The 27,129-nt window shown below is 35.8% G+C and overlaps 1 protein-coding gene across 4 annotated transcripts in view; it reads left to right on the top strand.

Annotated features, from left to right (window-relative positions):
- The first annotated feature begins 8,390 nt into the window (after nt 1–8,390).
- Nucleotides 8,391–27,129, top strand: part of TASOR (transcription activation suppressor) — a 49,512-nt gene continuing 30,773 nt past the window's right edge. For all 4 annotated transcript variants that reach the window (XM_054595103.1, XM_054595105.1, XM_054595104.1 and 1 more), the window contains exons 1-11: nt 8,391–9,001; nt 16,897–17,042; nt 18,497–18,589; nt 19,253–19,325; nt 19,760–19,851; nt 20,496–20,657; nt 22,536–22,660; nt 24,694–24,725; nt 25,400–25,505; nt 26,303–26,406; nt 26,487–26,590. In XM_054595103.1, coding sequence (XP_054451078.1) covers nt 8,656–9,001; nt 16,897–17,042; nt 18,497–18,589; nt 19,253–19,325; nt 19,760–19,851; nt 20,496–20,657; nt 22,536–22,660; nt 24,694–24,725; nt 25,400–25,505; nt 26,303–26,406; nt 26,487–26,590 — 1,383 coding nt within the window. In that variant the 5' untranslated portion in view covers nt 8,391–8,655. The remainder of the gene's footprint in view (nt 9,002–16,896; nt 17,043–18,496; nt 18,590–19,252; nt 19,326–19,759; nt 19,852–20,495; nt 20,658–22,535; nt 22,661–24,693; nt 24,726–25,399; nt 25,506–26,302; nt 26,407–26,486; nt 26,591–27,129) is intronic.

Genomic DNA, 27,129 nt, shown 5'->3' with positions numbered 1-27,129 from the left:
AGAAAGTGATGAATTACAATGTATTTTGGAGGAATTTACTGGTTACTTCCTGGATAAAATAAATCGCAAATTGGAGAAGGTCAGAGTTGACCATGAAGTGTAGAATCCACTTGATTAATGTCACAAAAGAAAGAGCCAAATCAGAAGGAGGATTGTTGGTTGGGTGAAGTGATGAAGAGGAGTTTTGCTATGTATCTCTTTTTTTCCTAATAATGCTCAGCTAGCCATACATGTTAAAGGCCAATATATCCCCAAAATATACTGAATTCATACATCTTTGCTAAATGGGATATTTTTCAACAATAAACTGCTTATATATTCAAATGCAAATAATTTGTTTCACTGTGATTTGGCTTATAGTTACTCAATGAATCAACTAATAAGTAAAAAAGAAAAAATCTTAAGCCTTTCAGTCTTCTCATTATCTGCTCACACACTTTGTGCTCCATCACTCCATTCTTTTTATGGCTTATTTTAAAATGCCTGGCAACATCATTTGATGGTTTACTACTTGCCCCTTTCAGAGAATTCTATGTTACTGACACATTCAAAACAGGAATGTGGTTGTAAGCAGGACAGAAATAGCTTTCTTCAGTAGCTATTATCAATTTTTTCCATCTCTTTCCTTCTTCCCTTTGAAATTTTCTCACACTGTTAACATATCCTTGGTCTGTATTAGGCTGACAAAGTCTTAAGCCATTTCTTGCCTATGTTTTTCAAACAGTCACCTAACTGGTTTTCTTGCCTCCATGTTATATTCCTAAAACCCACTTTCTATAACAGAATCCAGAACGATCTGTCTAAAACGCACATCTGATTGAGTCAGCCTCTACATAAAATATTTTCACTTTACTTTTGTTTTGATAACAATGAAATATTTATTAATACTTCATTCTCTTGTTCATATGCCTCCAGAGTGTCATGTTCACACTAACAAGAGTGTTACTACAAAGCTAATGTGTGTGATATGGACCCAAAATTCACCATTATATGTGTAAATGAAATCCTAGAACAACAGATGGTGTGACACTATTTTTAAATGTATGTACTCCCTAGTTTATTTGGGCAGTACCTAAGAGCTTTGATTTTGTTATTTTATCTAGAAATACCTGTTCTTTCCTGATGCTGCCTCTTAGGAATGGAGGAACTGAGGGGTATGGCTGGAAAATGAAAATATAAGATTATAAGCAGACATTCCCCACAGAATGTACTCCACTACTTTAAATTTTTTATTAAAGCCTTCACTTATTGGGAAAGGAAAAGGTGCTCTTAGTTACCTGATTTTGGAAACTAGATGACATGGGCCCTTATGTCATCTCCACACCTTTTATTTGCCTATGGTTTTCCTCGACTCTCATAAAAGGAAATGAAGCTGCAAAAAGTTAGACATGTTCTGAGGCCTGATTTTCCCATTGTTTGAGTACTCAGCTTTAATCCAGAACCTCCTATGCTGTCTGGTTTTTACACAGGAAGACTGCTACTTCCTTAGTATTAAGACATTCCCTATTCTGTGAGGAATTTATTTGTAAGGGCTATGTGCATTCCTTCTCTGATCCTTGCTCTCCTTACACACAACACTGTTATAAGATTGTGCCCAAGGTTGTAATTTAGTAAACAGACTGAAGGGAGTGCCTCGGTGTTGCTCTGGAGCAGACTTATCCTAAAGACAGGGAGGGAGAGAAGACCATGCTGATGTTGACTATGCTGGTGGCCAAGAAGTGGCTGATCACATACCATCCTTGCTCTAAGTTGTCTTTTGCACAGCAGTGCATTTTATTAACCAGAACCTACTCTCTTATGTGAGAAACTTAGAAATCAGATGGACCAAATGGATGGATGACTACAAAAGTGTGTCTGGTTAAAACTTGATATAGTGACAGCAGTTAGATGCTGCCAATAGAGATGGAGCTACGACCATCTTAAAAAATTTCTTAGAGAAGATAGACACAAGACGACAGCTATATATTTCTCACTATTTTAAAGGTGATATTTTAAGCTGGTGACCCATTTAGAAATCTCTACATTAAGATACTTGAATGAAAATGTCAACTTGCATGTATTTGACCCATCTTCCTCCCACTTTCTAAATCCATCTACATATTATTCCTTTACCTTATTTCAGCTATATAGGTCCCATTTAACTTGAAAATTAAAGTTAAAGGTAGTTATAAGAAGGAAAAAACACACAATTTTTTTTTGTTGTTTAAAAAGAGAAAAAAAGTCTACCTAGTCTTTACATTCTTATCTCTTGCCTTCAGGGTTAGGTCTAAGTCCCTTACCTTAGCACATGAGGGTCTGTGATTCAGCTCAGCCTGCCTCTCCACTTCCTGTCCAACCCTGTATACCACAAGGACCAACTGTGCTTCTTTGCTATGTAAATCTTTTTGCTTCTCACAGTTATCTTTATTCCTTTTTTCCCTTACTGTCCTCTATCTAGATTCCTATCATGCTCCCTGGTACTTCAACTTCCTATCTCTAGCCTTTGCTAACTCAGCGAGTCTCTCTGGATAGTCGCCTTTGCTTGAGTGTCTTTTTGAGCAGGAAATATGTCTATGTTTAATCCCCTGCATCAGATGCAGTTCCTGGCAAGCAGAAGTTGATCAATAACTAATTGCTAAATAGTCAAGTTTAGTAAATGAGTGCCAATAACATCAATGTGGTAATCTCCAAGTTATCAGTGTCCTGGTGTGAGGGCATAAGGCATTCTCCTGTCTTGTAAATTTTCTAGGGTACTTTTTTTTAAAATCCTCATCCAAAGACATCCTTATTGATCTTAGAGAGAAGGGAAGGGCGGGAGAGAGAGGGAGAGAAACATCGTCAGGGTGATGTGAGAGAGAGATGTCAGTCGTTTGCCCCTCATATGTGCCTGTATTAGGGGTGGAACCTGCAACTCCAGCTTGTGCCCTGACTAGGAATCAAACCCATGAACATTTGGTTTATGGGGTGACACTCCAACCAACTGAGCCACATTGGCCAGGGCCCTAGATTACTTTAGACAGGCTGTGGTTGGAAATTGCTTAAGGCATCAAGACAGATTTGTATGTTGTTATGTGTGTTTTTTTCTAAAACATAAAATTTGCAATTTGACTCTATTTCAGACCCCTTTAGGTAGAATAGAGGGATGTTGAATTTTGTTTGAATAATTTCTGAAGCTTAAATATTTGGGATAACTTCTCTTACGTGCAATTCTGCAAGAATCTAAATTCTAATACGCTTTTTATAGAAATAGCATTTTCATACTTAGAGTATAAGTACTTCAAAAAAATTGACAGTATTAAATGTTTTACATTGCTTATTATACTTGCAGGAGACAGAAAATCCACTAAGGGTCAGAAGACCTATGATTGCAGACTGATTAGGAGAGTGAAGACTTCATTTCATTTAAAGAAAGTAGTAGCACTTAATGGTGGGTGTAACTAATCAACATCTCTGTTAGGGATGTGGATAAATATCTTCTAAAGAAATTGATGGAGTGATATTTTTAATGCTATTTTTATTAAAGAAATATATGTAAATAGTATATTTAATATGTATTTTGAGTTTTTGCAAAGTAAAGCAACACTGAATTTTTGAACATTAGTAGCATATTCTGTCCCCAGAGAATGTGATTCTCAAGAGAATGGTGCAAACATATGTGGAATTCCTCTAAATATGGAACTGAACACGATATTTTCTTTAATTAGATAAATGTCTGGTGTTATGTTTCTATAATTTATGTTAATTGCAACAATAGACCTACCAATTACCCTATTTAAACTTGGCTGGTTCCCCCAAAGACTTCATAGAAGAAAACTTATAATTAGTTGCCTGTCTTTTCAAAGCCACTGGGTTGGGGGAGGGTACTAATACTCTAGGTTGTACTTTTTGTAAGGGTCTATTTTTGCATAGCTCTCCTAGCCAGGAATATTCTTACATGAAGTGAAAAAATAATTTGGGAAAATATTTTTGTGTGTTTGGGAATAATATGGGAAAGGACATTTGAAATAGGTATTTAAAGCCAAATAATAATCTAACTTTTTAAAAAATTGATTTGAGAAACACCAATTTGGTGTTCCACTTATTTATGCATTCATTGATTGCTTCTTATATGAGCCCTGAATGGGGATTGAACCTGCAGCCTTGATTGTAACAGGTCAATGCTATAACCAACTGAGCTACCTAGCCAGGGATAATTAATGTCTTTTTAAAATCATTATTTACTATGTAGAAAAGGTCATATTAAATATACCTTTTATTATTGGGTTTTTATGCATTGGGGAGAAAGTGTCCAAAGTTAAATTCTGAGTACCTTTTTGGTACTATGAAGCATCAAATAATAAAGCAATAACCTATGTCATGTGATGTATAAGGGGAACAGATTTTCACTTCAGTTGTTAGTCAGTTGAGGAAACTGGGTGGCCAATTTGCTTCTGCCTGTCCAGAAACCATCCACAAAACATTAGGTGCCATTAGAAAAATTAAAAATGAAGATGCCTGTGTTTGTAAGGGAGCTGGAGGGATGTTTCCTACTCATTATGAATAGAGGGAAAAAATTGGGGAAGAGAAATAACACACAGAGGAGTGATTGAAATGCATAGTACTGTAACTTCATAATTTTTTATTTCTCTTGAGAGCCTTGACTAACAAATTAGAGATCCCAGAGGCCTACAAGCAAATAGAATTCCATGTTTGTTGCAAGAGCCTGAAATTGGAGTAAGGAGATAGATATCTGCATCCAGTTCCATCACTTATTGATGGTATTTCCTTCAGCAAAACAGGTAAGCCACCATTTCCTTCTCTGCCAAAGAGGCAATGTTTCTCTGGCAACTGCTGTAAAAATTAAATCAGGTAGTGGGAATCACTAGATTATAAACCCAGGGTCAGGATGGATGTTTGTTTTCAGTTGTATCTCCAGACTCCCAGCCTGGAGCCTGGTAGCAGATAGAGTCCCAAGAAATACTTGCTGAGAGAATAAATGAAGCATTTGTTAAATTTAAGGAGTTATTCAAATGTTCTTTTTTGCATTATTACTCCTTTTCCTTCAATTTATTCAGTCCTCCCAATTGAGTGGTGAGACATATTATTCTTCTGAAAACATGAATTCCTACACACCTTTTTTTGCCCTCCCTTATTATAAAAAACATAAAACCTAAGACACTTTTAATTTGAATTTTTTCACACATCTTACCAGTTTGCCCTTTTCTATTGTACCACTTCCTCTAGGGCATTTTCTTTCTCATTGTGCACCATCTTCCTTCTTAGAAAACTCCACAATGTAAAGTTATTACAGCATAAACCCAAGTCTTGCTTCAGGTGGAAGTGACAGTGGTGCAAATGATTTTGTAACTAGGTCTATACAGGTCAGCCAGTTGATATAACAATAATTACATCCAATTGTTAAATCCTTTTGATTTCAACAAGTATTAGATTTGGCAAATGAAATTCACCTGTCTTCTCAAATGCAGTAAAAGGCACTTTGAATTTGTATAAATCATTTAAAGCAGTGGTCCCCAACCCTTCTGGCACCAGGGACGGGTTTCACGGAAGACAATTTTTCCAGACTGGGGTACAGAGAATGATTTTGGGATGATTCAAGTGCATTACAGTCAAGCTCACAACCTGCTGTGTAGCCCAGTTCCTAACAGGCCCAGACCGGTACTGGTCCTCGGCCCAGAGGTTGGGGACCCTTGATTTAAAGGGAGTTGACAGGCACATCCTAATTTATATTTTAGGTAAATCCAGATTCCCATATAATGGATTCAGTTTGCTTAAAGCAAGATACACCAGTAAATACTTAATGGGGTAAACCCAAATCAGGTTATATAAGCAATTTTCTTGCCAGAAATTACCAGATAGCTACTGTGTTGTCTTCTGCAGTCAAAACACATTTAGTAAACACCTACCGTGTTCCAGACACTGTGCCGGGCCCTGGGAATACTATGGTAAGTAAACCCAGATATTATCCCACAGCCCATGAAGTAGAGCATAGGGTCTAGTGGGAGAGATAGATTTAATAATTCCATAAATGAGGGAGTTAATGACAGATTGAGGGAAGCGGGAGGTACACTGAGTGAAAAGAACAAAGGTCGTATAACACCAAAGAAGGAAACCCAACCTAGAATGGAAGGGGGATAATCAAGGAAGCTTACACAAGGAAGTGAAACTTAAGCCAAAGGAAGTACAGGAGCTAACGGAGAAGAGGGTGGTTAAGAGCACAGCACACTGGGGAAATAGCATGTCCTCGGCAAGTGTGCCAGGCTGAGGACACACTGAAGAGGAGTTTAGGGAAAAGGAGTGGACTTAAAATGGTAGACAAGAGTCAGAATCAGCAGGGATCAAAAGACCTTAAAATATATAATACTGATTTTTTAAAAATTTTTTAAAAATAAATCTGGAATGGAAAAAAATTTTTGTCCTCACAAAATTTAAGGTTCAGTCTCTATGGGAAACCAATCATTCTTTGGCCTTAGTTTTAGGCACTCTTTACCACCAACTGGTGTGTTTGCCTTATTATGCACAGTCTAGGACTTCTACCTTCCAAGTAAAGATGGCTGTTCCTGAACAAGTGAGGATTGCCTTAGTTAAGGAGTGGCATCAGTATGCAATTAGTTCCTATTTACCTTTTAATTTTATTAAAATTAGCTTTTTAGGGATGCTTTTAATCAATCAAAAACCCCCAAAATGTATCATTTGGAGACCTCAACATTTATTTCTGATCTTCGGTAGCCACTTTTGTATCAAGTACGGCACCTCTTTCCCCAAATTTAAAAGGTTCCTTTTAACTTAAAATAATGAGCCTGCTGTCTCAGCATAGCCCATAATGTTTTCATCAGTATTTTAAAATGTTTTTACACAAACTATTTACTAAAAGGAATAATTGTTTTACATTCACTGTCCTTCCATTTACTTAGCTGATTCAAATAGATTGGGCAAACCATGATTTAGTTTTTCCACGTAGGCTGTTAAACAGGGATGATATTTATCATAGGACATAGGAATTCAACTGTCATATTGGCTTTGGTGATGTTAAGTAGCAGTCACATGGCAAGGTCTAGAGTTTTGTTATTATTATAGGCTTCGTTGGTCAATGCCTTGGGAGGCAGCTGGAGTTTGAGAATAGAGACTTGGGTTCCAATCCTGACCCTGCTGCCAGGAGACTGAACTAGATGTCAATCCTCATTTCTTCATCCATAATGCATAAATGTGCAGGGTTGCTGTGATGATAAGATCTTGGAGAAGTAGTCAAGTAGCAAGTATTTCATGCTGGAGTTAAATAGACCTGAATTCAAATTCTGGTTTAACTTCATTTGTTCAATGTCTTGAAATATTGATTTTAAATTGTGCATAATGCAGGCAGGCATAGCTCAGAGATATTGCAGGTTCAGTTCCAGACTACCGCAATAAAGTCAGTTGTGATTTTTTTGCAGGTGGAGGGTCTGCCCTTCAATTTGTAAAAAATGCGACATCTGTAAAGCTCACTCAAAGGAAGCACAATAAAACAAGATATAGTACTTTGGTATTGCCCTATATTTGTTGTTGTGAGGATTTAAGAGAGATAATGTATGTAACTGGCACTGTCCAGTGTCTCACATAGAGAAAGCATCCAGTAAATACTGTCTGTACTCATGATAACCCATAATAGTAGTTTCACCCTAATTAGCATAAACTATTCAAAAGGTTGCTACTTGACTATTTTAAAGTATTACTTGGTGCATATTTTTTAAAATGCTGCTGTTTGTTTTTCTTTAATACACACTCACCATAGGAAACTGAAAACACCAACATTTAAGTCAGCAGCCGCCTCCCCTCAAGCTCACCAGAACCAAGTCCTGTAAACACTAGACTCTTAAGTCATATCAAAGGATCCCAGATATGACTGCTTGCTGGAAGCGACCACTGGTTCTAAGATAAAAGAGGGAGACCAATGGAAATACTCTATTGCAAAGATGCAAGATCAAGATCCATTTGGAAAGGCACCTTGCAGAAGTCGGGTGAGGCTCTGCGGCTCTTGTGCTGCAGTCCATTTTCTTGTCTCCTCTACAGGCTTTTATAAGCACGCCTGGATCGTTCCCACAACCACTGCTTGAGTCCAGTGTAACTCGAGCACAGTCAAGGAAGGGAATCTCGTTCCGAAATAGGCGACGACTGCTCTACCGGCCATGGCGGCGCGTCTTCCTGCACCGCTGCGCTGACCTGGCGTGGTCCCAGAACTAGCTGCTCGCCTGGAGGTCCATCCAACCCACAGCCAGACTCGGCGTCGAGATATTCGCCGGGCGTTGCGGTCGCCCCTTTTGGCGGGCTCCAGCGCGCCGAGGCTCCGCCCCCTGGTGCTTTCTTACCCACAGCCGCGGAGGTGGGCACCGCACCCCCATTGGCGGAGCGGTCCATGATGACCCCGCCCTCCCGGTTCAGACGCGAGCACGTTTAGTGGCGGGGGCTGGCCGAAGAACTGCACGAGAGAGGAGCGGCTCCTAGGGTCGGACAGCACGTTTGGGGCACCCGCTTTGGGGCCCGCGATAGGCTCCTGGGGTCGGTAGCGCGGCCCACTGCCACGGGGGGAAGGGGGTGGGTGGGCTGAGAGCAGGTAGGCGGCTACGCCAGCCCGCCGCCGCCCCTTCCCCCCACCCCCGTCGACCTCGTTGGCAGAAGCTTCCCGGAGCTCCTCACGCCGGCGTGATGGCGACTGCTGCGGAGACAGAAGCATACCCGCTGACGGACTCGAGCTGCGAAAGTGGCGGCGGCGGCGGCGGCTGCGGTGGCTGCGACGAGGAGATGAAGCAGGAGCTTCCGGAGCTTGAATCCTCCCCACAAAATGGCGGCGGCGGCCTCAGCATCACGGAGCCCGGCTGCGGCGCCGGGCCTGAGGAGATTGCAGCAGCCGAGGCCACCGCGAGCGTCAGCCAAGAGCAGCCTCAAGACTCTTCTGAGGCGGGCGCGGCCGCTCTCCTCAAAGGCCCCGAAGAGCCCGAAAGACCCGTTAGGAGGATTTTTCAGATCCCCAGGAAGAGCAGAGAAAAGAAAGGTGGTGCTTCCCCTCTCCCCCAACCCCTCTTTCTCTCTCCCCTCCATCTTTTCATTAGAATCTCTTGTCTCCTCTTCCCACACCCATGCGAGACACGTAAACACGCATGCAGCGCCAACCGCCTCTCCCCTCACTGCCACGGCCGCCCAGCTGCTGCGCTTGGTGCGAGAGGAAAGCGGTGGAACCACGCTCCCTTGCTCCCCCTCTCCCCGTGGAAGTTGGAAATAGCTCAGGTTTGAAGCTTGTCCGTAAGGCTGCAGCTCTCAGAGAGGAAAAATGGTGCTCGGCGCCCCTCCCTCCCACCCCTGAAGGCAGAAAAGCTGATGTGTCCTCCTAATGATGCTTCTGAGAAGTCTCACTGTGGAAATAGCCCGTGGCCATGGATTCTGGAGCTTTCTCCAAGGCCATTGTTCAGAGGATCACAAGTGCTTCTCCCTGTGGAAATTCTTCAGCTATATGTGTCTACTTGAAATTTGCTCGATGTCAGCGTCTTCCCTTGTTTTGAAATATCCATTAGATGTGATCCATGCACACTGCTATTTTCCATCACACTTCATTTCCATGTAGATTTTTCTTGTTTTTGAAGCGTTTAATTAAATAGGTCTCTCTTTTTAAATCCAAACTTTAGTGTATTTTTAAACTGTATTTGAGAAGAATGGGAAGGTAGGTTCTTGGTGCAGTAACTTCCCTATGGAAAAGAAAATAGGGAGAGGCTAGCTTATCCCCAAAAGTCACCAATTTGATACTGCAGATGAGAACCTAAGATTAAAAAAGAAAAAAAGTCCAGGCTAATTTTTGGAGCCAATGTGGGAACAATTACAAGAACTACATTTTCTTTTTTTTTTAACCTTAATGCCATATTGTGACAATTTAATGGAAATCAAAATTACTGTTTTATCGTACTATTTTTGACCTATGATTTGGGATATTCTGGAGTTAATTTAAAGCCTCTTTTTTGTTGAATTACTGCGTGGTTCAGTTTGTATTTTGGAAAATAATGGGAATTTTTTTTTAATTTAGAAAAACTTGTTTGTATTTTGAAGCTTAGTAAAGATTTTGGATCTGGAGGGAAGCCTGTGCTTCCTACCGTGTGCACAACCAGCTCCATTTGCACCATTGAAATCGTTAGAGCCTTTTATCAATTAGATACACACACAGTCAGACTGTTTCTATTTGGATGACAAAGCCAAGGGAATCCTTGTTAGAAACCATGGTGACAAATGTGAAGTTTGTTCACCACCACGAGGAATATTTCCAGAAGTAACTTTTAAATGAGTTAATGTATATTTTAGGGTTCAAGGGGATGCTTGTAAAGGTTAATTCTTTTGATTTAGATGTATAGTCTATGTGAGGAAAGTTAGATGCTCAGCCTAAATAACCAGTTGGTTGTAGGTTGGAAGTACATTCAGATAGACTCTGGTTATGAGGTAGGAGATTGAGCTTTTTTTGGTTTTCAGTTTGATAAAATTTTGAAGTCCATTTATTTTAGGTTTTAAGTGTCCAAAATATGGTTAATGATATATCAGAAATCATGATATATCACCTTTTACCTTTTGATAGGATCAGAAAACTGGCCTAGAAACCCTCACAGTTTGGTTTGAAATGAGGGAAGGCTCTAGAAAATGTTGAAAGGCACTGTGTTTTGTGTGTCTTTTTAGTAAGATAAATTATGAAACTGCTGTATTTGAACACACTAAACATGGATGTAATTGAGAAGTTATGAAATACGAAATTTGTTTCTCTCCTGAGTCTGATGTCCCTTGGGGAAAACTTACATTTTTCATTTTCACTTAGTGGTAAAAGTACTTTTCTCTTGTCAGGGAGGTTGTGTATAAGGAAAATATAATACAGTGGACTTTTTCATGTTTAGTGAAAATAAGTAATTTTTAACTTGTCTAAGTATACACTGAGCAGTACTTATTCAAATAGTGCAATAACAATTTAAATAGAGCCTTTAAAAATTAAATAAACAGCTATTTTACCACCATGGACTTTATCCTGTCTAAGCAGAGAGCAGTTGGTGCTTGGTGGTAGAATTTAGTAGAAAAATTTAACTTTTCATTATTTTTAGAAAATGCTTTGTCAGAAAGAGTACAGCAGATAATGCTGGTTTTACATTTCATTTCAAAATCATCTCTTGGAAGTCGTGAAAGGTATAAGATTTGGTTAGGTATTACTTGTGGACATCTAAGTCTACTAATCGTGAATAGTAGGTCATTTTTAGTAGACACCTGCTTGAAATTTTCAGTATCAGAGGTTCTGTTGCATTCATTTTCTAATATGGCAAACCTTTTCTTGTGGTTATGCTTTTCCAGTGAAATTAAGATTAGGATCTGAGTATTTTTGGTACCTTAAAGGTAAATACCATGTGAGTATATTGCGTTGACTTAGAAAGTTCTTTTCTTGGTCTTGACAATAGTGTAACATCCAAAATACTACCCTTCTAATTAAGTAATGTTGGCAAATACTTTATAGTGCTTATTCTGAGTAGTTTATATGTATTAACTAAGTCAACAATTCTATGTGGTAGGTACTATTCCCATTTTATAGATGAGGAGAGTGAAGTACTGAAAGGTTAAATAACTTGCCCAATGTCACACAGCTAGTAGTAAATGGTAGAGTTGGATTTTGAACCTAGGTGTAGAGCAGGGACTGATTTCATGCAAGACAGTCTTTCCATGGACTGGAGTAGTGGGGGGATGGTTTTGGGATGATTAAAGTGCATTACATTCAAGCTTATCTCCTGCATTGCGGCTTGGTTCCTAATAGGCCTGGACTGGTACTGGTCTGCAGCCAGGAGGTTGGGGACCCCTGGTCGCTACTCAAATTGTAGCAAGAATTTTGTTTTTTATAATAAAAGAGTTTTATTTAGCTTTTGATCTGACCTGTTTTAAAAAGTTTTTTAACCTCCTAAATTTAGAAATGTTTAGCATGTCTTCATTCCTGGGAATTGAGATTATGTTCATTTAAAATTAATGCATTTAGTCAGTACTGACGGATTAAGTGACCTAACTATTGACTGGAAGAGTAAAATTTTACTCTGTTGTATGTTGTGTTACTTATTGGCTGGGCTATTTAATATAGTAGTGTAAAGAGGCACTTTATACTTAACTTAAGGAACAGTGGATATTTATTGTATTTTAATTATTAAAACTAGTAGCTTTTAGAGAGGTGGATTCAGAGAGAATTGTAGCCCATATGTGATTCCCCAGCCTCATTTCCTTTTCTTCCATGAATTAGTAACTTGAAATTGGAGTGTATAGTTCCTATTTGCCCATTTGTATGTTTTGATAAGTGGTCCATCTTTTAAAAGTTCAGCTTGTTAGGTTATGTATATGTATATAACCTTTTTTTACGTATGTACAAACACAAAGATCATCATTGACACTAAATAAATTGGTAAAAGTAATTGAGGAAAAATGTTGCTTTGACTAAGGATCTATTTGATGACCTAAGTCTTATGTATTTTCAACTGCTCAAATATAACATTAAATTCTTAAGTATGTTTTGTATGCTGCCAGTAATGAAAAATACTGAATGATACTATGGACTGGGCGTTGGGAGACCTGGATTCTAGTTCTGACTCTGTGGTATAGTGTTTCCTCGTCTGAATTTTAAGTCTCCAAGTGCCTTTGTAAATCTGTTCTTCAATCCTATAAAACACATTCATAATTAGTTTCGTTGATAGGGTTGTGAATTATGATCAGAAATCAACTCTTTAGTTGACATGTGTTAGATGTCTTGTAAATAAGTAAAATTATGTCTCTTTAAAAAATATTTTATTATTTTTAGAGAAAGGGGGAAGGACAGAGAAAGAGGAAGAGAAACATCCGTGTGTGAGAGAAACATCAATTGGTTGCCTCTTGCGTACCCCCAACTGGGGACCTGGTTTGCTTCCAGGCTTGTACCCTGACGAGGAATTGAACCCGCAACCTTTTGGTCCGCAGGCGGGCATTCAGTCCACTGAGCCATAGGAGCCAGGGCTAAAATTACGTGTTTCTTAATGCGTGGAAGAATTGTTGCTGCTATTAACCTTTATTAATCGAAAGAAGTGTATGGCTTTTGGCCCTGTTAAATGCATTAAAATGAAAAATAGAAGAGTTTTGAAAGAAGACACGTAAGAAGGTAGAAGTGGCATAATTTTTGGCATCAAATTCTTTTTGTTTGATAGCTAATTGTAAGTATTTTCCTGTTCTAAAATGGAGGAAAAAAATACATATTTTTCTAGTTCTTGGGAATATTAGTTTGAGTTCTTAAACATACTTTTTTAAAATTTTAACTCCTGGTTCAGGGTACAAGATTTGGAGCTCTGGGCAGCCTGAATTTGAATGCCAGCTGCCCTTTTCATTAACTGTGTAACCTTGGGTATGTTAATTTTAGCTGTCTCATTTGTGAAATGGGTATAATGAACTAAATAGGGTGGTTTTGATGATTAGATGAGGTTATGCATGTAAACCTCTTAGTACAATATCTGAAAAGTAGTAATGACTCATTAATTATTAGGCTCAATAATCGTCAGGATTCAGAGGACAATATATTGTATACTGACTTAAGTGAAATGAATGATTAAATGCATAAACTGTTTCCCGTTTGAAGTCATGGGGTTGTTTATTATTGCCTCAAAAAAATGGGCCATAATTAAGACTATGATTTATATATATTTTCTGTAAAAGAAGTGACAGGGTATGTTAATTAGGGTATATTTAGAGTTGAGAGTATTATTAAGAACAAAACAGACCGCCAGGGTTATACATTCACAATAAAATGCCTAAATGTCTAAACTACCATTACTGGCACATTGACCTGAGTTCTTAAAAATAGTTACAGCATAATTTGATTTTGGTGGAAGGGATAATTGGGAAGAAAAAGTAGAAATTACTACTCTAGCCACACTAGTAAAGCCAGCTGAGGCACTTGAAATGTAGAACACCCGTGTTTTATTGTTAGACCTAAAGTCTTGTACCTTTTTTTATATTTTAATTCACAAGAATTTTTTTTCCCCCCTATTGGGACTCTACTTGTGTATATTTGACTCTAGGACATTAAGTTGGGATGAAACAAATGTTAAATACTTTTTTGAGACCAACTTGAATTTTTTAAAGATTATTTATTTTTAGAGGCAGGAAGGGAGGGAGTAGGAGAAGGAGAGAAAACTTGATGTGTGCAATAGTTTGCATTGATGGGTTGCTTCTCAAAGGCCCACAACCCAGGCATATGCCCTGACCTGGAATTGAACCGATTACCTTTTGCTTGGCAGGCCAGTGCCCAATCCACTGAGCCATACCAGCCAGGGCTGGAATGTTAATTGCTATATAAATTTACATGATTTTATGCTTAATTTTTCACATAATTTGATTGATGGTGGAAATAGGGTTGGGGCAGTTTAACCTAGAAATTTCTTTTATGTAGACTTGTAAAATTTCCAAGAAATTTGAAGCCATGTGATACTTTTGGGCACATTTCAGCTATCTGAAGTCACTTTGTTAGTTTAAAAACATACAAATCAATTGTGCCTAGTTTAAAAAAAATTTTTTACAGAATTTATTGGGGTGATACTGGTTAATAAAATTTTATAGGTTTTAGGATATAGTTCTATAGTATATCATCTGTAGTTTGTATTGTGTGTTCACCATCCCAAGTTAAATCTTTTAGCACCATTTGTCCCTCCTTTACTCTCTTCTATTACCCTACTCTCCTTTCCCTCTGGTAATCATCATGTTGTCTGTGTCTGATTTTTTTTTCCTTAATCTCTTCATCTTTCTCATTCTGCCCCCCAACCAACCTTCCCTCTGACAACTGTCATTCTGTTCTCTGTATCAGAGTCTGTGTCTCTTTCATTTGTTGCTTTTTTTTTTTTTTTTTAATTTTGTTCATTGGATTCCACATACATGTGAAATCATATGGTAGTTTTAAATTATGCTTGGCCCATTTTGGATGTGAAAGCTTATAAAGATTAGTCTCCTTGCTGTTTTTCTTGCCAAGTTTTTTTCTAGTTGGGACAGTCACAGTGGAAGAATGTTTTTTCCTACTACATCCCATAGAACAGATTTTAATTTAGAGAATGTATTTCTCTCTTGAGCTTCCATTTTATTTTATATATTACTGCATTGTTGACTATGTGAAATCTAATTTAAAGTGACGACAATCATTTTTTATTAAAAAAAAGACACTTGACAAAGTCTGTTCTCACTTCCTTTACTCAGTCATTCAACTTACTGGGGGCCACAGTTCTGACTACTGGCATGGTAATGATAGAATAATGAACAAGATAGATACAGTTACTGCTTTCATGAAGCTTATAATCAATAGATTATTAAGTATATTCATATAGTACAAATTAGGGTGGTTTTGAGTGCTTTATTTTTTCCCCTACTTGCTGCTGGTCAGTTTTTTTACTGCATTATAATGATGCTATTTCTTTTCAAAAATAATTTTAGTGTATGATCCCACAGTAGTAACCATTTGTACAACACATTCTGTCATTGAAAACTAGATTTTTACGAACACTTTTTTTAGATAGTTTCTTAAAAATTTTATTTATTTATTTTTAGAGAGAGGGGAGGGGAGGGAGAGAATCATGGATCTGTTGCCTCTCACATGTCCCCAACTGGGGACCTGGCCTGCAACTCAGGCATGTGCTCTAACCCCAGGAACCGAATTGGTGACCTTTTGGTTTGTGGGATGACACTTAACGCACTGAGCGACACCAGTCAAGGCTACAAACACTTTTGTTATATGTATATGACTTGGTAAAAAAAAATGGATGAATGAATTGATCATTTAACACCACATCCTTAATAATTATATAGAAAATACAGTAAAAACAGCTTATTTGTGTAGTACCTTTAAGAGGCTGTATAAGAGAACACTTTTCATAAGTATTTTGTTTGTGACATTTATTGACTCTAGTGTTTTGAAAGAACGGTAATAATGTATAAAGCAAGTTATCCACAGTGAAAAATAAGTGGTTCCTTTTTGGTTTGGGGAAAATTTATTCATATATATACTTGATATTTGAAACTTATTAGTAAGTTAAACTATTCCATGTGTAAAGTGGAAATTTAAGGTTATTAGACCAGTAATCCACTGGTCCAAAAATGATGCTTAAGTATTTTAAAAGTTAAATGGGGAATGGAATTGTTGGAGGAGTGGGGAATAAAAACCTTTATTGTCTTTGTGCCAGATGCTGTGCCTAGAGCCTTTTTCATGTGTAATCTGGTGTGGCATGTGACATTTAGTGGTTACTAAGATAGCTAGATTTCTCTCTCGTACACATGAGAGAACTGAGCTTATATTGGGTTATGTAATTGATTTACCCAGGGTCTCCATAAAGCCAGAAAATATTAGATAGGATATTTGCATTCGGGTTTGACTCTAAAGCTCCACATCTTTTCATTCAGTTTTCATATTAAATGTCCTACCACTTTATATTGGTAATACAAGGTGCCAGTGGATGCAACATACCTAACTTTAGTACTAGACACCAAATACAATAATTTTATTGTCTTTGTCTTATTAAATATTTTTATGCTTTATCATTAAGGGTGTAAGCATTTAGTTTGGTGAAATAAATGGTCCACTGTTTCAGTGTAACACAAAGAGGAGTTGAGATAAATATATTGGGAAGTTCTTATGAGAGTCTTGTAGCAGTTTACGTTGCCTAATTGTAACACTGTCTGCACATGTAATGCCAGGTACTCCTTGCTCATTTCTAAAGGAATAGGTCCATTTGGGCAACTGGTTTTAATTTTTCTTCAATGAATTAATAAGTAACTTTTGCGTATAAGCAAGATAATCTTGAAAACTTTTTAAATTTTATTTAAAAGCCCACAAAAATATAAGAAGCCACATTTAAGATGGAATAATCTTAAAATTAATAATATTTTTTATTTTAGCACTTTTTCAACCATTAACTCCAGGATCTCGTGAATTTGAAGATGTTTTAAATATTCTCCATTCATCTTACCTTGAACCAACCTCAGTAACAAATTTTAACTACAAACGTGCTTGCTTGGTACATAATGAGCTTTTGGAAAAGGAGGTATGTTTTGAATTGTGACCATTGTCAGATTCTGTAGGCTTAATTAATAGCCTGGAATTTGTTTTACTTTCATTTTCTTTAAAAATGCTCGTTTTTAGGAAAGCCAAATTATGGAAGGGCAAACAAGTTTTAAATGACATCCTTTTCCCTCAACATTGTTGGTATATCAACTACCTTGGTCTGCTGTTAATGTGTAATTATATAAAATAACCTCTTCTACTAAAAATGAATCTTAAGCAGAAGGATAGTTTATTGATAATGGCTTAATTGTAAGTTAATTAACAAGGCTTTTTGCTCTTTCAAGTACATGTTAAATGGAATTGCTAATCATACAATATGTCTAAATTGCAAGATAATGAAGTCAAATGTGTATTTTTTTTTAAGATATGCTTAGTCTTTACCCCAATTGTTACCTGATGATTTAATTTTATTATTAGCTGAAATTCTTAGTGACAAAGTGGGAACAAAGGGAACTAGTTGACCCATGTTAGATAGTGAATTTATGTTTCATGTACATACTAGAATATTCTTTGAGTTTCGATTTAGGAAAAGCCAATTTGTAATTCTGAAGTAATACAAATAAGGTATTTAGATGTATTGATGTATATATTGCTTTCTAATGTACACAAAATACTATTATTTTTGTACTTTTATAAGTTGGTTAACCCAGTGCTACCAGAATTTAATTTTGAAGGATCCCTATGTTATTGGCTCCCAGAGAAAATGAAAACTTTGGTAGTTTGATGTGGTTTCATGGTATGATAGAGATTATGTGTTAATTTTATATGAAAATTTAGTCTATAGATTATCTGATTATGTTATTGAAGATCAGTAATGGTCTGCATACTACATACATTAAATCTATTAGACATGGGCTACCTATTTTGAATGTTTATCTATCTTCTTTTATCTAAAGGCAAAAGCCAGCAGTTTAGAGTGATTCCCTAAACAGTTCAGTTCAGATGTACTTAGATCAAGTCACTCTTTTATCCTGGAAATATGTATGGAGCACGTTTTAAGTGCTTGGCATTAAGAATACACTTACTAAGAAATGAAACATTATTTTCTTGTTTTAATTGAGTTAATAGTTAAGAAGTTGGTCACTGTACAGAGATTTATTAAACCACTTACTCTATGCTGTGTACCATGTTAAATAAAATGAAAGATCCAAAGATAATTAAAACATGAACTTAAAAATCTGTGGGAGAGTTGGAGTGGTAAAGTTTTAATAGAAATTAAGTTAAAATTGATAAATAGTATATGCTTATTTAATTATATTGTAAAAATAGAACCAGTTAAAACGAGAAAAATGAAAGTGCAGAAATTACAGGTAAAGAAAAGATAATTTCTACTTTGATAGGTCTGGAATTCTTTATAAATAAAATTTCTGAAACTCTTAGCTCAGAAAATGTAATCACATGCTACAGAGTTGTTATAGGTTTGATTTCATTTAGTTTACAGAAAAGCGAAGAGAATTGAAGTTTGATGGCCGTTTAGATAAAGAACTTTCAGAATCCTATGCATTTCTGATGGTTGATCGGTATCAGGTGAGTGATCCCATTCTCAAAAAAGCAATTTGAGGATGTTCCCATTGTAAGATACCAGTTTTTTAGTTATTCAGCAGTACATTTATTTGATAATTATAAATAACATTTTCTTGATAAGTAGAAGAAATGATTTAGTAAGGCAAAGGTATTTCATTGTTTTGTGATTTGTTTTTCAAATGTGCTCATTTTTTTTTCTGACTGAACCTATTTTCTTCCCCTCAAATGTTCTTGATAATAAATAATTTTCTCTTTATTAAAATAGATTATCTCTTATATTGTTGATTGCATGTGCAAGGAACTTTTTTTCTCCTTTAATTGAAAATTTTTTAGGTGGGATTATTTTCTCTTTAAATATTTTGCTAGTTCAAATTCGCTCTTTATAAAGGGTATATTTACATATGAGTGACATGACTTCTAAGTATCTGTCACACCTAGGATAAACAAAAGTGGATTTCAGCTATGGTTACATTGGAATTGTAAGCCAATTTCATACTGATATTTAGTCATAAAAACTGGTATGTATATAAAATGTCTGTAATGTACAAAAATACAAAGGTTGGAATCTTAGACGTTATTAATTTGTTATTAAAAACAAATTTACAAATTATCTTTTCACACTTTTCATGTATTAAGATTGCAAGATGAAGTGTTTTGTTTATTTAGGTTCAAAGCATATGTGAAAAAGGATTACAGGTGGGCCAGTCCAAAATAACAATTCTTGGCAGTCCTTCCATGGGTAATCTTTATTTCTTTTTTCATTTATCTACTATTAAGTTGCCATTTAAAAATATACTATCTAGTTTTGCTGCAGTCCTTATAAATTTATGTATGTGTTGTCATGTTCCCAGAAAAGGATACTAATTTTATGTTCTGTGATGTAGAACCAGCTTCATTCTTTGTTTCTGATTTTTGCATGCTCCAAATTGATAGAAAAAAATTATCTTTTTTTTTAATGTCTTAGTCTAGTCCTAATAATTTTGAAAAATTAGATTAGTTGTATGTTTTCTTCTGGTTTTATTTTCGCTTTGATTAAATATTAACTCTCTTTACTGTCATATTTTTTAAAAGGTGTCAGTCATATTGTTTCTTATCATTTGATTAAATACTTAGTTTTTTTATAGTCTTGTCCTTATTCAAAATCAAATTTAAAAAATTTTCCCTCTTTATTAGGTATCTATCTTTCTAGGTATGCTGATTTATTGCAAGCTAATCCTTTGGAAGCTGGAGCAGTGGGTGATATTATTATTTTTAAAATAATGAAGGTAATTTCAACTTTTACATTTTATATATCAAACAGCATTTCATTTGGGTTTTAATTGACCCTGCTTTTGAAAGTTTGATTAAATTTAAAAAACTGCTTGCTTGTGTGTAGTGTAAAGATACGTTGAGAGTAGTGTGCCATCTTTGATGTAAACTTACTACATTTCAGACTCAGCAGGGGTGTCCAGCCTTTTGGTGTCTCTGGGCCACATTAAATACATAAACACTAGTGAAAACTGATGAGGAAAAAAGGTTTTAAGTAACTTTACAATTTTGTGTTGAGCTGTATGCGACCCATGGGCTGCAGGTTGGACACTCCTCTTAGTGTTTGGTTTCCATTCCAAAAAATGGAATGAAGAAAGGAGGGTAATATGTTGGTAATGCCATTTGGGCTAGTGAAGAGTACTGTGAATAAAATTTTTATTTCCTTGTTATAGAACAAATTCAAACAACACTTATTTTCATGGTGAACTTTTTCTTCTGTTTTAATATTGGCAAAAAGTGTTGAGTGTTACTTTATTACCAGATATTAAAGGAAAAAAACTGCTGTTATAGGTCACTTATATTCAAAGAGGTATTCTATAATGGTAATTTCATTAGTCAGTAATTAGGTTTGGGTGGACTTAAAAGGTTTTCTGTATTCTAGGGTAAAATAAAAAGTATATACGACCCAATGGGTGTAAAAAGTTTGGACTCTACGTTAAATAAAAGTACTCTGGACCCAACACCAAAGCATGAATGCCATGTGTCAAAGAATGCCAATAGAATTACATCACTTTTGGCTTACCGAGCCTATGAGCTTACGCAGGTAGGTACTTGAATCCATTTTAGTGTTACGACCTAATGATATAATTTATCACTAGATCCTTTCAGATGTCTCACTTTCAGTTCCCTCTGCCACCACAACAGTCTAGACTCTGGTTTCTACATTTCACTGCCAGACTCCGGTGTCTCTTACTGCTGTCTGTTCAGTGTTTTCAAGATATCTCAGAAACATAGACTTAGATTAGAGATAATATTCAGATCCCTTAGGCTAGCTCACCCTGCCTGTAGACTGTTACCTCCCCTCCATCTTTTCCTTTTTTTTTTTTTTTTGTATCATTTCTACCCTCAACACACCTCAATTCATTTTGAAGCCTTGGCTTTTCCTGGCCTAGAAAGATCTCCTGCCTAATATAATACTACTCATCCTTTAAGGTAGAGTTGAAGTCCTTCGAAACACCTTAATTCATATTATTTTGTACTGTTGATTTCATAGATATTTTCTATTTTCATTAATATTTTTCTAAGATACAAACTTACAGTTAATTTTTAAGCTTTATTCAAATGTAATTGATACACAGTAAACTACACATACTTAAAAGTGTTCTGTTTGATGATTTTAGTCATTTTTTAATATGATGTTTGACTATAAAGTAATGTTACTGTTTTTAACATGTATAAAAAATATATGCATCCAAATGGATTGTATATGAAAAGAAGTGGTGCTAATCTCCCTGGAAATGTGTTTTTCTTTTTATTTCTTTAATTCTGACTTTAGTTACATAAAATAAAATCTGTTCTTCCCTTTTTTTAACCTTCATCTGAGCACATGCTTATTGATTTTTATTTATTTATTTATTTTTTAGAGAGAGGGGAAAGAAGGGAGAAATAGAGGGAGAGAAACATCGATTAGTTGCCTTTCGTATGTGCCCAACTAGATACCAAACCCGCAGCCTAGGCACATGCTCTGACTGGGAATCAAACCCATGACCTTTTGGTTTGCGGGATGACACCCAGCAAACCTGAGCCACACTAGCCAGGGTACTCCTTTCTTTTTGAAGAATCTCAGTGAGCAAGACCTGCTGTTCGGGGCTTTTAGCAAAAATTATATTCACCAAAGTCATCTGGACTGACTTCATTCGATTACCTTCTGGACTGTAGTATTGGTAGATGTGAGATACAACTATAGAGTAAGTATTGGGTTTTCTAGGAGAACTTTAAACTGGCTTGATATTTCCAAAAAATTTCCAGGCATTTTCAGAGCAACAACGTTACTGAAATTAATAGTACCCCAAGGGAAATGACTTTGAAGTACAGTGCCTTGTTTGTAACCTGGGATACCCTTTTTAATGAAAACCACTAATCTGCAAGTCACAAAACCCTGATCTAATTAATGTTGTGAATAAGTGAAGGGGAGAAGCAGACAGGTAGTAGGAGGTCAGCTACCTTTGTCACTTAAGCTTGTGATCTCCTCCACCTCCCTTTTGCTGCTTTGTCTCTAGTTAGAGCCAAGAAAATATCTTTCTTTTGACATGATGAACAACATAGTAGGTTTGGTTGAAGTTGTGTCCTTAGTATTTTACTTTTTGTATCAAATTGGCTTTTCTGGACTGATGTGGGAGCCTCATTTATAACATTTTTATGAAGAAACTTGACCACATTCCCAGTGCTTAGCTCTCCAGAAGTAAACTTTTGCAGTACCTGTTAGTATCCTGGCACACACAAACAGAATATTTCCTATCATAAAATGAATATAAAGTACAAATTATATTAGTTAAGTTGACAAGCAGTGCTTAAAGATATTTTTTGTTAGAGGCACATTTAAGAGTTATATTTCTCAAAAATCAGGCAGGTGAACACAAGATTTCCACTCTGTTCTCTTTGCCTTCTTAAAGAAGTTAATTTTTCATTGTCTTATTTTTAGTATTATTTTTATGAGTATGGCTTTGATGAGCTAAGGCGGAGACCAAGACATGTGTGTCCATATGCTGTTGTGTCTTTTACTTACGAAGATGATATACAGCCTCCGAAGTTTGTACCTTCATCAAGGTAAGGTTTAGGAATTTTAGACATCATCCAGAATGGTATTATATTACATACCCTGAACTGCCTAGTTGGAAGGAACACTTTGTTTTGTAACCATTTTTTTTCTTCCTTTGAAATTAATTAGATAAATGTTCACAGTGATTTAAAAGGTCAGTGTGAAGGACAGAAACTTAAACTATACAGTACTTCATAGGAAATACAAACTAACATTTACTTGAACCTCACTAGTTAACCTCTTTTTCCTTGATATTGAAAGTTTGCATTGTTGAATAAATGCAGTTTTTAAAAGTGAAATTTTGTGTATTAGCTCTCCTAGAAATGGGGAGTTTCCACTGAAGATGCCCAGCCCCATCTCAAACGAATTAAATCAAATATTCATTAAGTAGCTTAGGTACTGATAGTTAAAAGCTTCCAGGTGATTCTGACTTTTAGTCAGAATTGAGTAGCATTGATGACTTCTTACAAGCTCTAATATAAGGTGACCAAAAACAAAGCAGTTTCTCCTTTTTTATTCCCATGTAGTTATTCCAGAAAGTGTTTTGGCAAAATTAAGTAAGTAGAGTGGAACCTTGGTTCTTGAACTTAATTCATTCTGGAAACCTGTTTGAGAGGTGATTTGTTCAAAAACCAAATCCCCTTAGTCACCCGAGAGACATGTGACTGATCATGCAGGTATCAGCACAAAAGGGTTGTTGGGTAGAGAACCAAGACGAGAAGTTTTGTTAGACAACTGAGACATTTTTTCCATGAACAACTAGGTTGAGAAACAAATTGTTTAAGAACTAGGACGTTTGAGAACTGAGGTTTGATTATAAACTTGTAAGGGTATAGGTGAAGTGGTCAAATGTCTACTTATTTTTACTTTGAGTACCCATATTCAGAGTCATGTATGATATCTATTAATTTAGAAATACTGCTATTTTAAAAAGCCACATTTCATAAAGCATGTTATACATTTTTGACATTGACCTCTTGATCAGTTTCCAGATCAAATCATCTCGGCTTCATTTCAGTTGTTTGAAATGCACTTTTTTCCTGTCAGTGATTAGTTCTGGAAACCGTCATAGCTACAAGTATGGATTCATATAATATCCAGATGGGGGGCTTGGGGGGGTGTGTGTGTGTGTGTGTGTGTGTGTGTGTGTGTGTGTGTATTATCTGCATGATACATTTATTGTAGTGCCTTTTAGCAGTGATCTTCAAAAGGCACTCATCACTTGATAATTATGAGGTCATACTCCCAAGAGTAATGACTATTCACTAATTTTCTTTGCCTCCTGTTTGATTCTATGTGTTGACTTTCATAGCATTTAAAACAAGCATTGATTAAACCTCCTTACTGTGCCTTGAATGCCACCATCAATGCTCCTGCCTCAGGGCCTCTACATTTGCTGTTCCCTCTCTTTCCCCAATTAGCTGCATAATTTACACCCATTTTTTTTCAAATCTCTCCTTAAAGATGACCTTATCAATGAGGTCTTCTGTGATGTTTTTTTAACGTCTGTACTCTCAGTGTCTTTTTCTTTTCATTCCTTAGAATTTAAAATCATCATCATCTGGTTAATTGTATACCCACCTTTCTGATTGTTGTCTCTGCCTCATGAGTTATAAACTCTACAAAGGCAGGGGCTTATTTATCCCTGTAGTCCTCCTGTTGACTTAGAATATTAGTAAATATTTATTGAATTAAGAATGAACATACTTAAATATATATTGAGGTCATTTCTTCAGATCTTATCACCAGAATAAAGTAATTGACAGAGAGTAATGGATTCTGTTTTCTCCTGATGAATATTTTTGGTGAAAACAATCCCTTAATTTTGGGCAAATATGGTGATTCGATTCAAGAAAATAATTTTTTTTCTACAAGTAGACTTGGATTTGTAAAATGCTATAGTAAGTAATTAACTGGTTCCTCCTAGTTGGAAGGAGGAGTTCATTCTCTTGTATGCCATTAAGAATAGCACTTAAATCAAGGTCCTGAATGTCAACTTTTATGTTAGCAATTAGTAATTTTTTTTTAAATTTATTTGTAGATCTAACAGTTTTAATGCAGATAGAAACACAGGTAAGATTCTTTTTTCCTTTTGTTTTCTAAATCAGAGTAAAAGTAAGTGCACGTAGTAAAAAATAAATTAAGTGCTTTGTTTTCATTTTTATAATGAATGGAAGACCACAAAGTATTGAAAAGGAGGGTAAGGTCATGTTTTGATGTAACATCAACATTTGGTCATCCAAGCATAAGGTTTCCTTTAAGAAGCTACTTCTGTACATAGACCAAAAGGTTTTAGCACTTTGATAATGGTAAAAAGAAAACAAAGTTCACAGCTCACCCTTTTAAGAGTATTAAATTCATCAGAGGTTTAAGTCAGGTTTCCTTACCTGAAAAGAGATTGAGTAGAAGATAGGAGACATTGTAGGGATGTATGTAGTTAACCAGATTTAGTATTATCTCCTTTAGGGGAAATAAGAAGGGCAGTAACTGCATTGTCTTTGCTTCTCAGCTTTCTGATACGAAGACATTTAGACAAATAAATTTGTTATTCTTTGCAGCTGGAATAAATCTGTAGGGGAAATAATAGCTTAAACAAAAATCCTAATATTTGAACTCTCGTGTATATAGAAATGTCAGATATTTTGTTGTTCTACAAAACTTTGTTTATAGATGTTTTTCCCCTTATTTCTAGTAAATATGTATTTGCTTTTGGGCTGCCACGAATTGTATCTTTTCTTTAAATTTAGATAAATTTAACTACACCTTGTGGAAAGGACAGCTTTTAAATAAAGGAAAGCTTTTGTGCTATATTTCTCTGAGGTCAGCCACTCGTGCTTTTTTGCCTATCAAACTGTAAGTATGCTATATTGCAAAAAGAACAAACAAACCAGCTATTTCGCTTTTTTTCTTTCTTATATTTAAATTTTACCTCTGTCCATAAGAATTTAGATATAAATATGGGTTTGTTTTTAAAAAGATTGATTGGGTATCTTTAGAAACTTAATTGCAAAATGAGCCCTCTGCTTTTCTGTTTTGATTTGAGGATTGGCTAAAAAGTCATACACATATTTATGGCATAAAACTTCTTTTTAGTGAATTTAAATCTTAAAAGTGATTTTTCAATGTTTTATCCTAGTTAGATATATTTTCCATTTAACAATTTGAACATAATAGACTTAAAAGTTACCAGTTCTTTGTTGCAAATAGCTTTGATGTGGTAAGTTAAAATTTATAGGCTCTTTCACTCTTGTGCAACATGTTGGAATGGAAAGGTCTAAAATGATCTTTTGCTACCACCACAATAAACATTATGAACCTTTAAAAATATTTGAAGATTATGATAACAGTGTATACTTGAACTGCCTTTAATAAAATAACCTCATATCCTTTGTGGTTAGTAATACTGGCATATGGAATTAGCTTCAGCCTTAAAGTTGAAACGGTGGTAATACTGACATGTTACCTATTTGCCTGTGTATCTGGACTTCCCATATCAAATCTTCTTTAAAGTATGCTTTTAATAAATATGCCCTTTGTTTTCCAGCAAGATATTTGTGTGTGTGTGTGTGTGTGTGTGTGAGAGAGAGAGAGAGAATTGCTCAAGTTAAAACTAGAGGTAAAGAAATAACACTTTTTCAATTTTTTTTCAGTCCTGAGAAGTTAGATGTTGAAACAGTTATGAGTATTGATCATCTGAAACAGAAAATTCATCCAGCACTGTTTTATAGGGAAGCATACTTCGGTTCAAATGAAGGTAAAATAATCATAATTTTACTGAAATATAAGAAGTAGACTTGATTTTGAATATTTACCATGTATTTTTTCTTATGTCAGTTTCGAAGAGTGGAATGTATTGCAGTCTTTATGAAGTTGTAGAAAAGACAAGAATTGGAAGTAACATGGAGAGTTTACTGCAAAAACTAGAGAAAGAAAAACTTGTGAGTTAAATTTAAAATGTTCTTTCTCCCTTAGAAACATGCATATTAATAAGTGACCATATTAATATTTCAGTTTATTTTATTTTTGCCTTTGAAAGTACCACAAGGTCTCTTTGTTGCTATCAGTTATTTAACAGCATTTTACTATGGCCTTTGGTGCACTCCTTTATAGTCATAATACTTAGACCTTCTAGACCAGACTTTTCAATAAGGTATTTTTGTTGTATATTATGATGGTAACTGTGATATTCAAAAAATACCTGAAGATGGTTTATTTATGCAGGGTATATAATTGAGTAAAAAAATGAGACAAAGAGACAGAAAGAATCTTTTTCAATTCCTGAGTTCAGAAAGTGAAAGTTTCTATAGTAGGTTTGGATGGAATTAGTCAGATAGATGTGTTTTGTTCCAGTAGAGACAGTACCATATTTGAAAATTGAAAAAGAAGATGCTTTGTGAGGTTGAAGAAACACAAGAACACTATAGTAGTTGGGAGAGGGCGGTAGAACATGAGGCTAGAAAAGTGTGTAAGAGGCTCT

Source organism: Pteronotus mesoamericanus, unplaced genomic scaffold (assembly GCF_021234165.1).
Source record: "Pteronotus mesoamericanus isolate MK-2021 breed Mesoamerican mustached bat unplaced genomic scaffold, CSHL_Meso_final scaffold_54, whole genome shotgun sequence".
Classification (NCBI taxonomy): domain Eukaryota; kingdom Metazoa; phylum Chordata; class Mammalia; order Chiroptera; family Mormoopidae; genus Pteronotus; species Pteronotus mesoamericanus.
The sequence above is the reverse complement of the archived record's forward strand: the minus strand, read 5'-3'. Positions and strand labels throughout refer to the sequence as shown.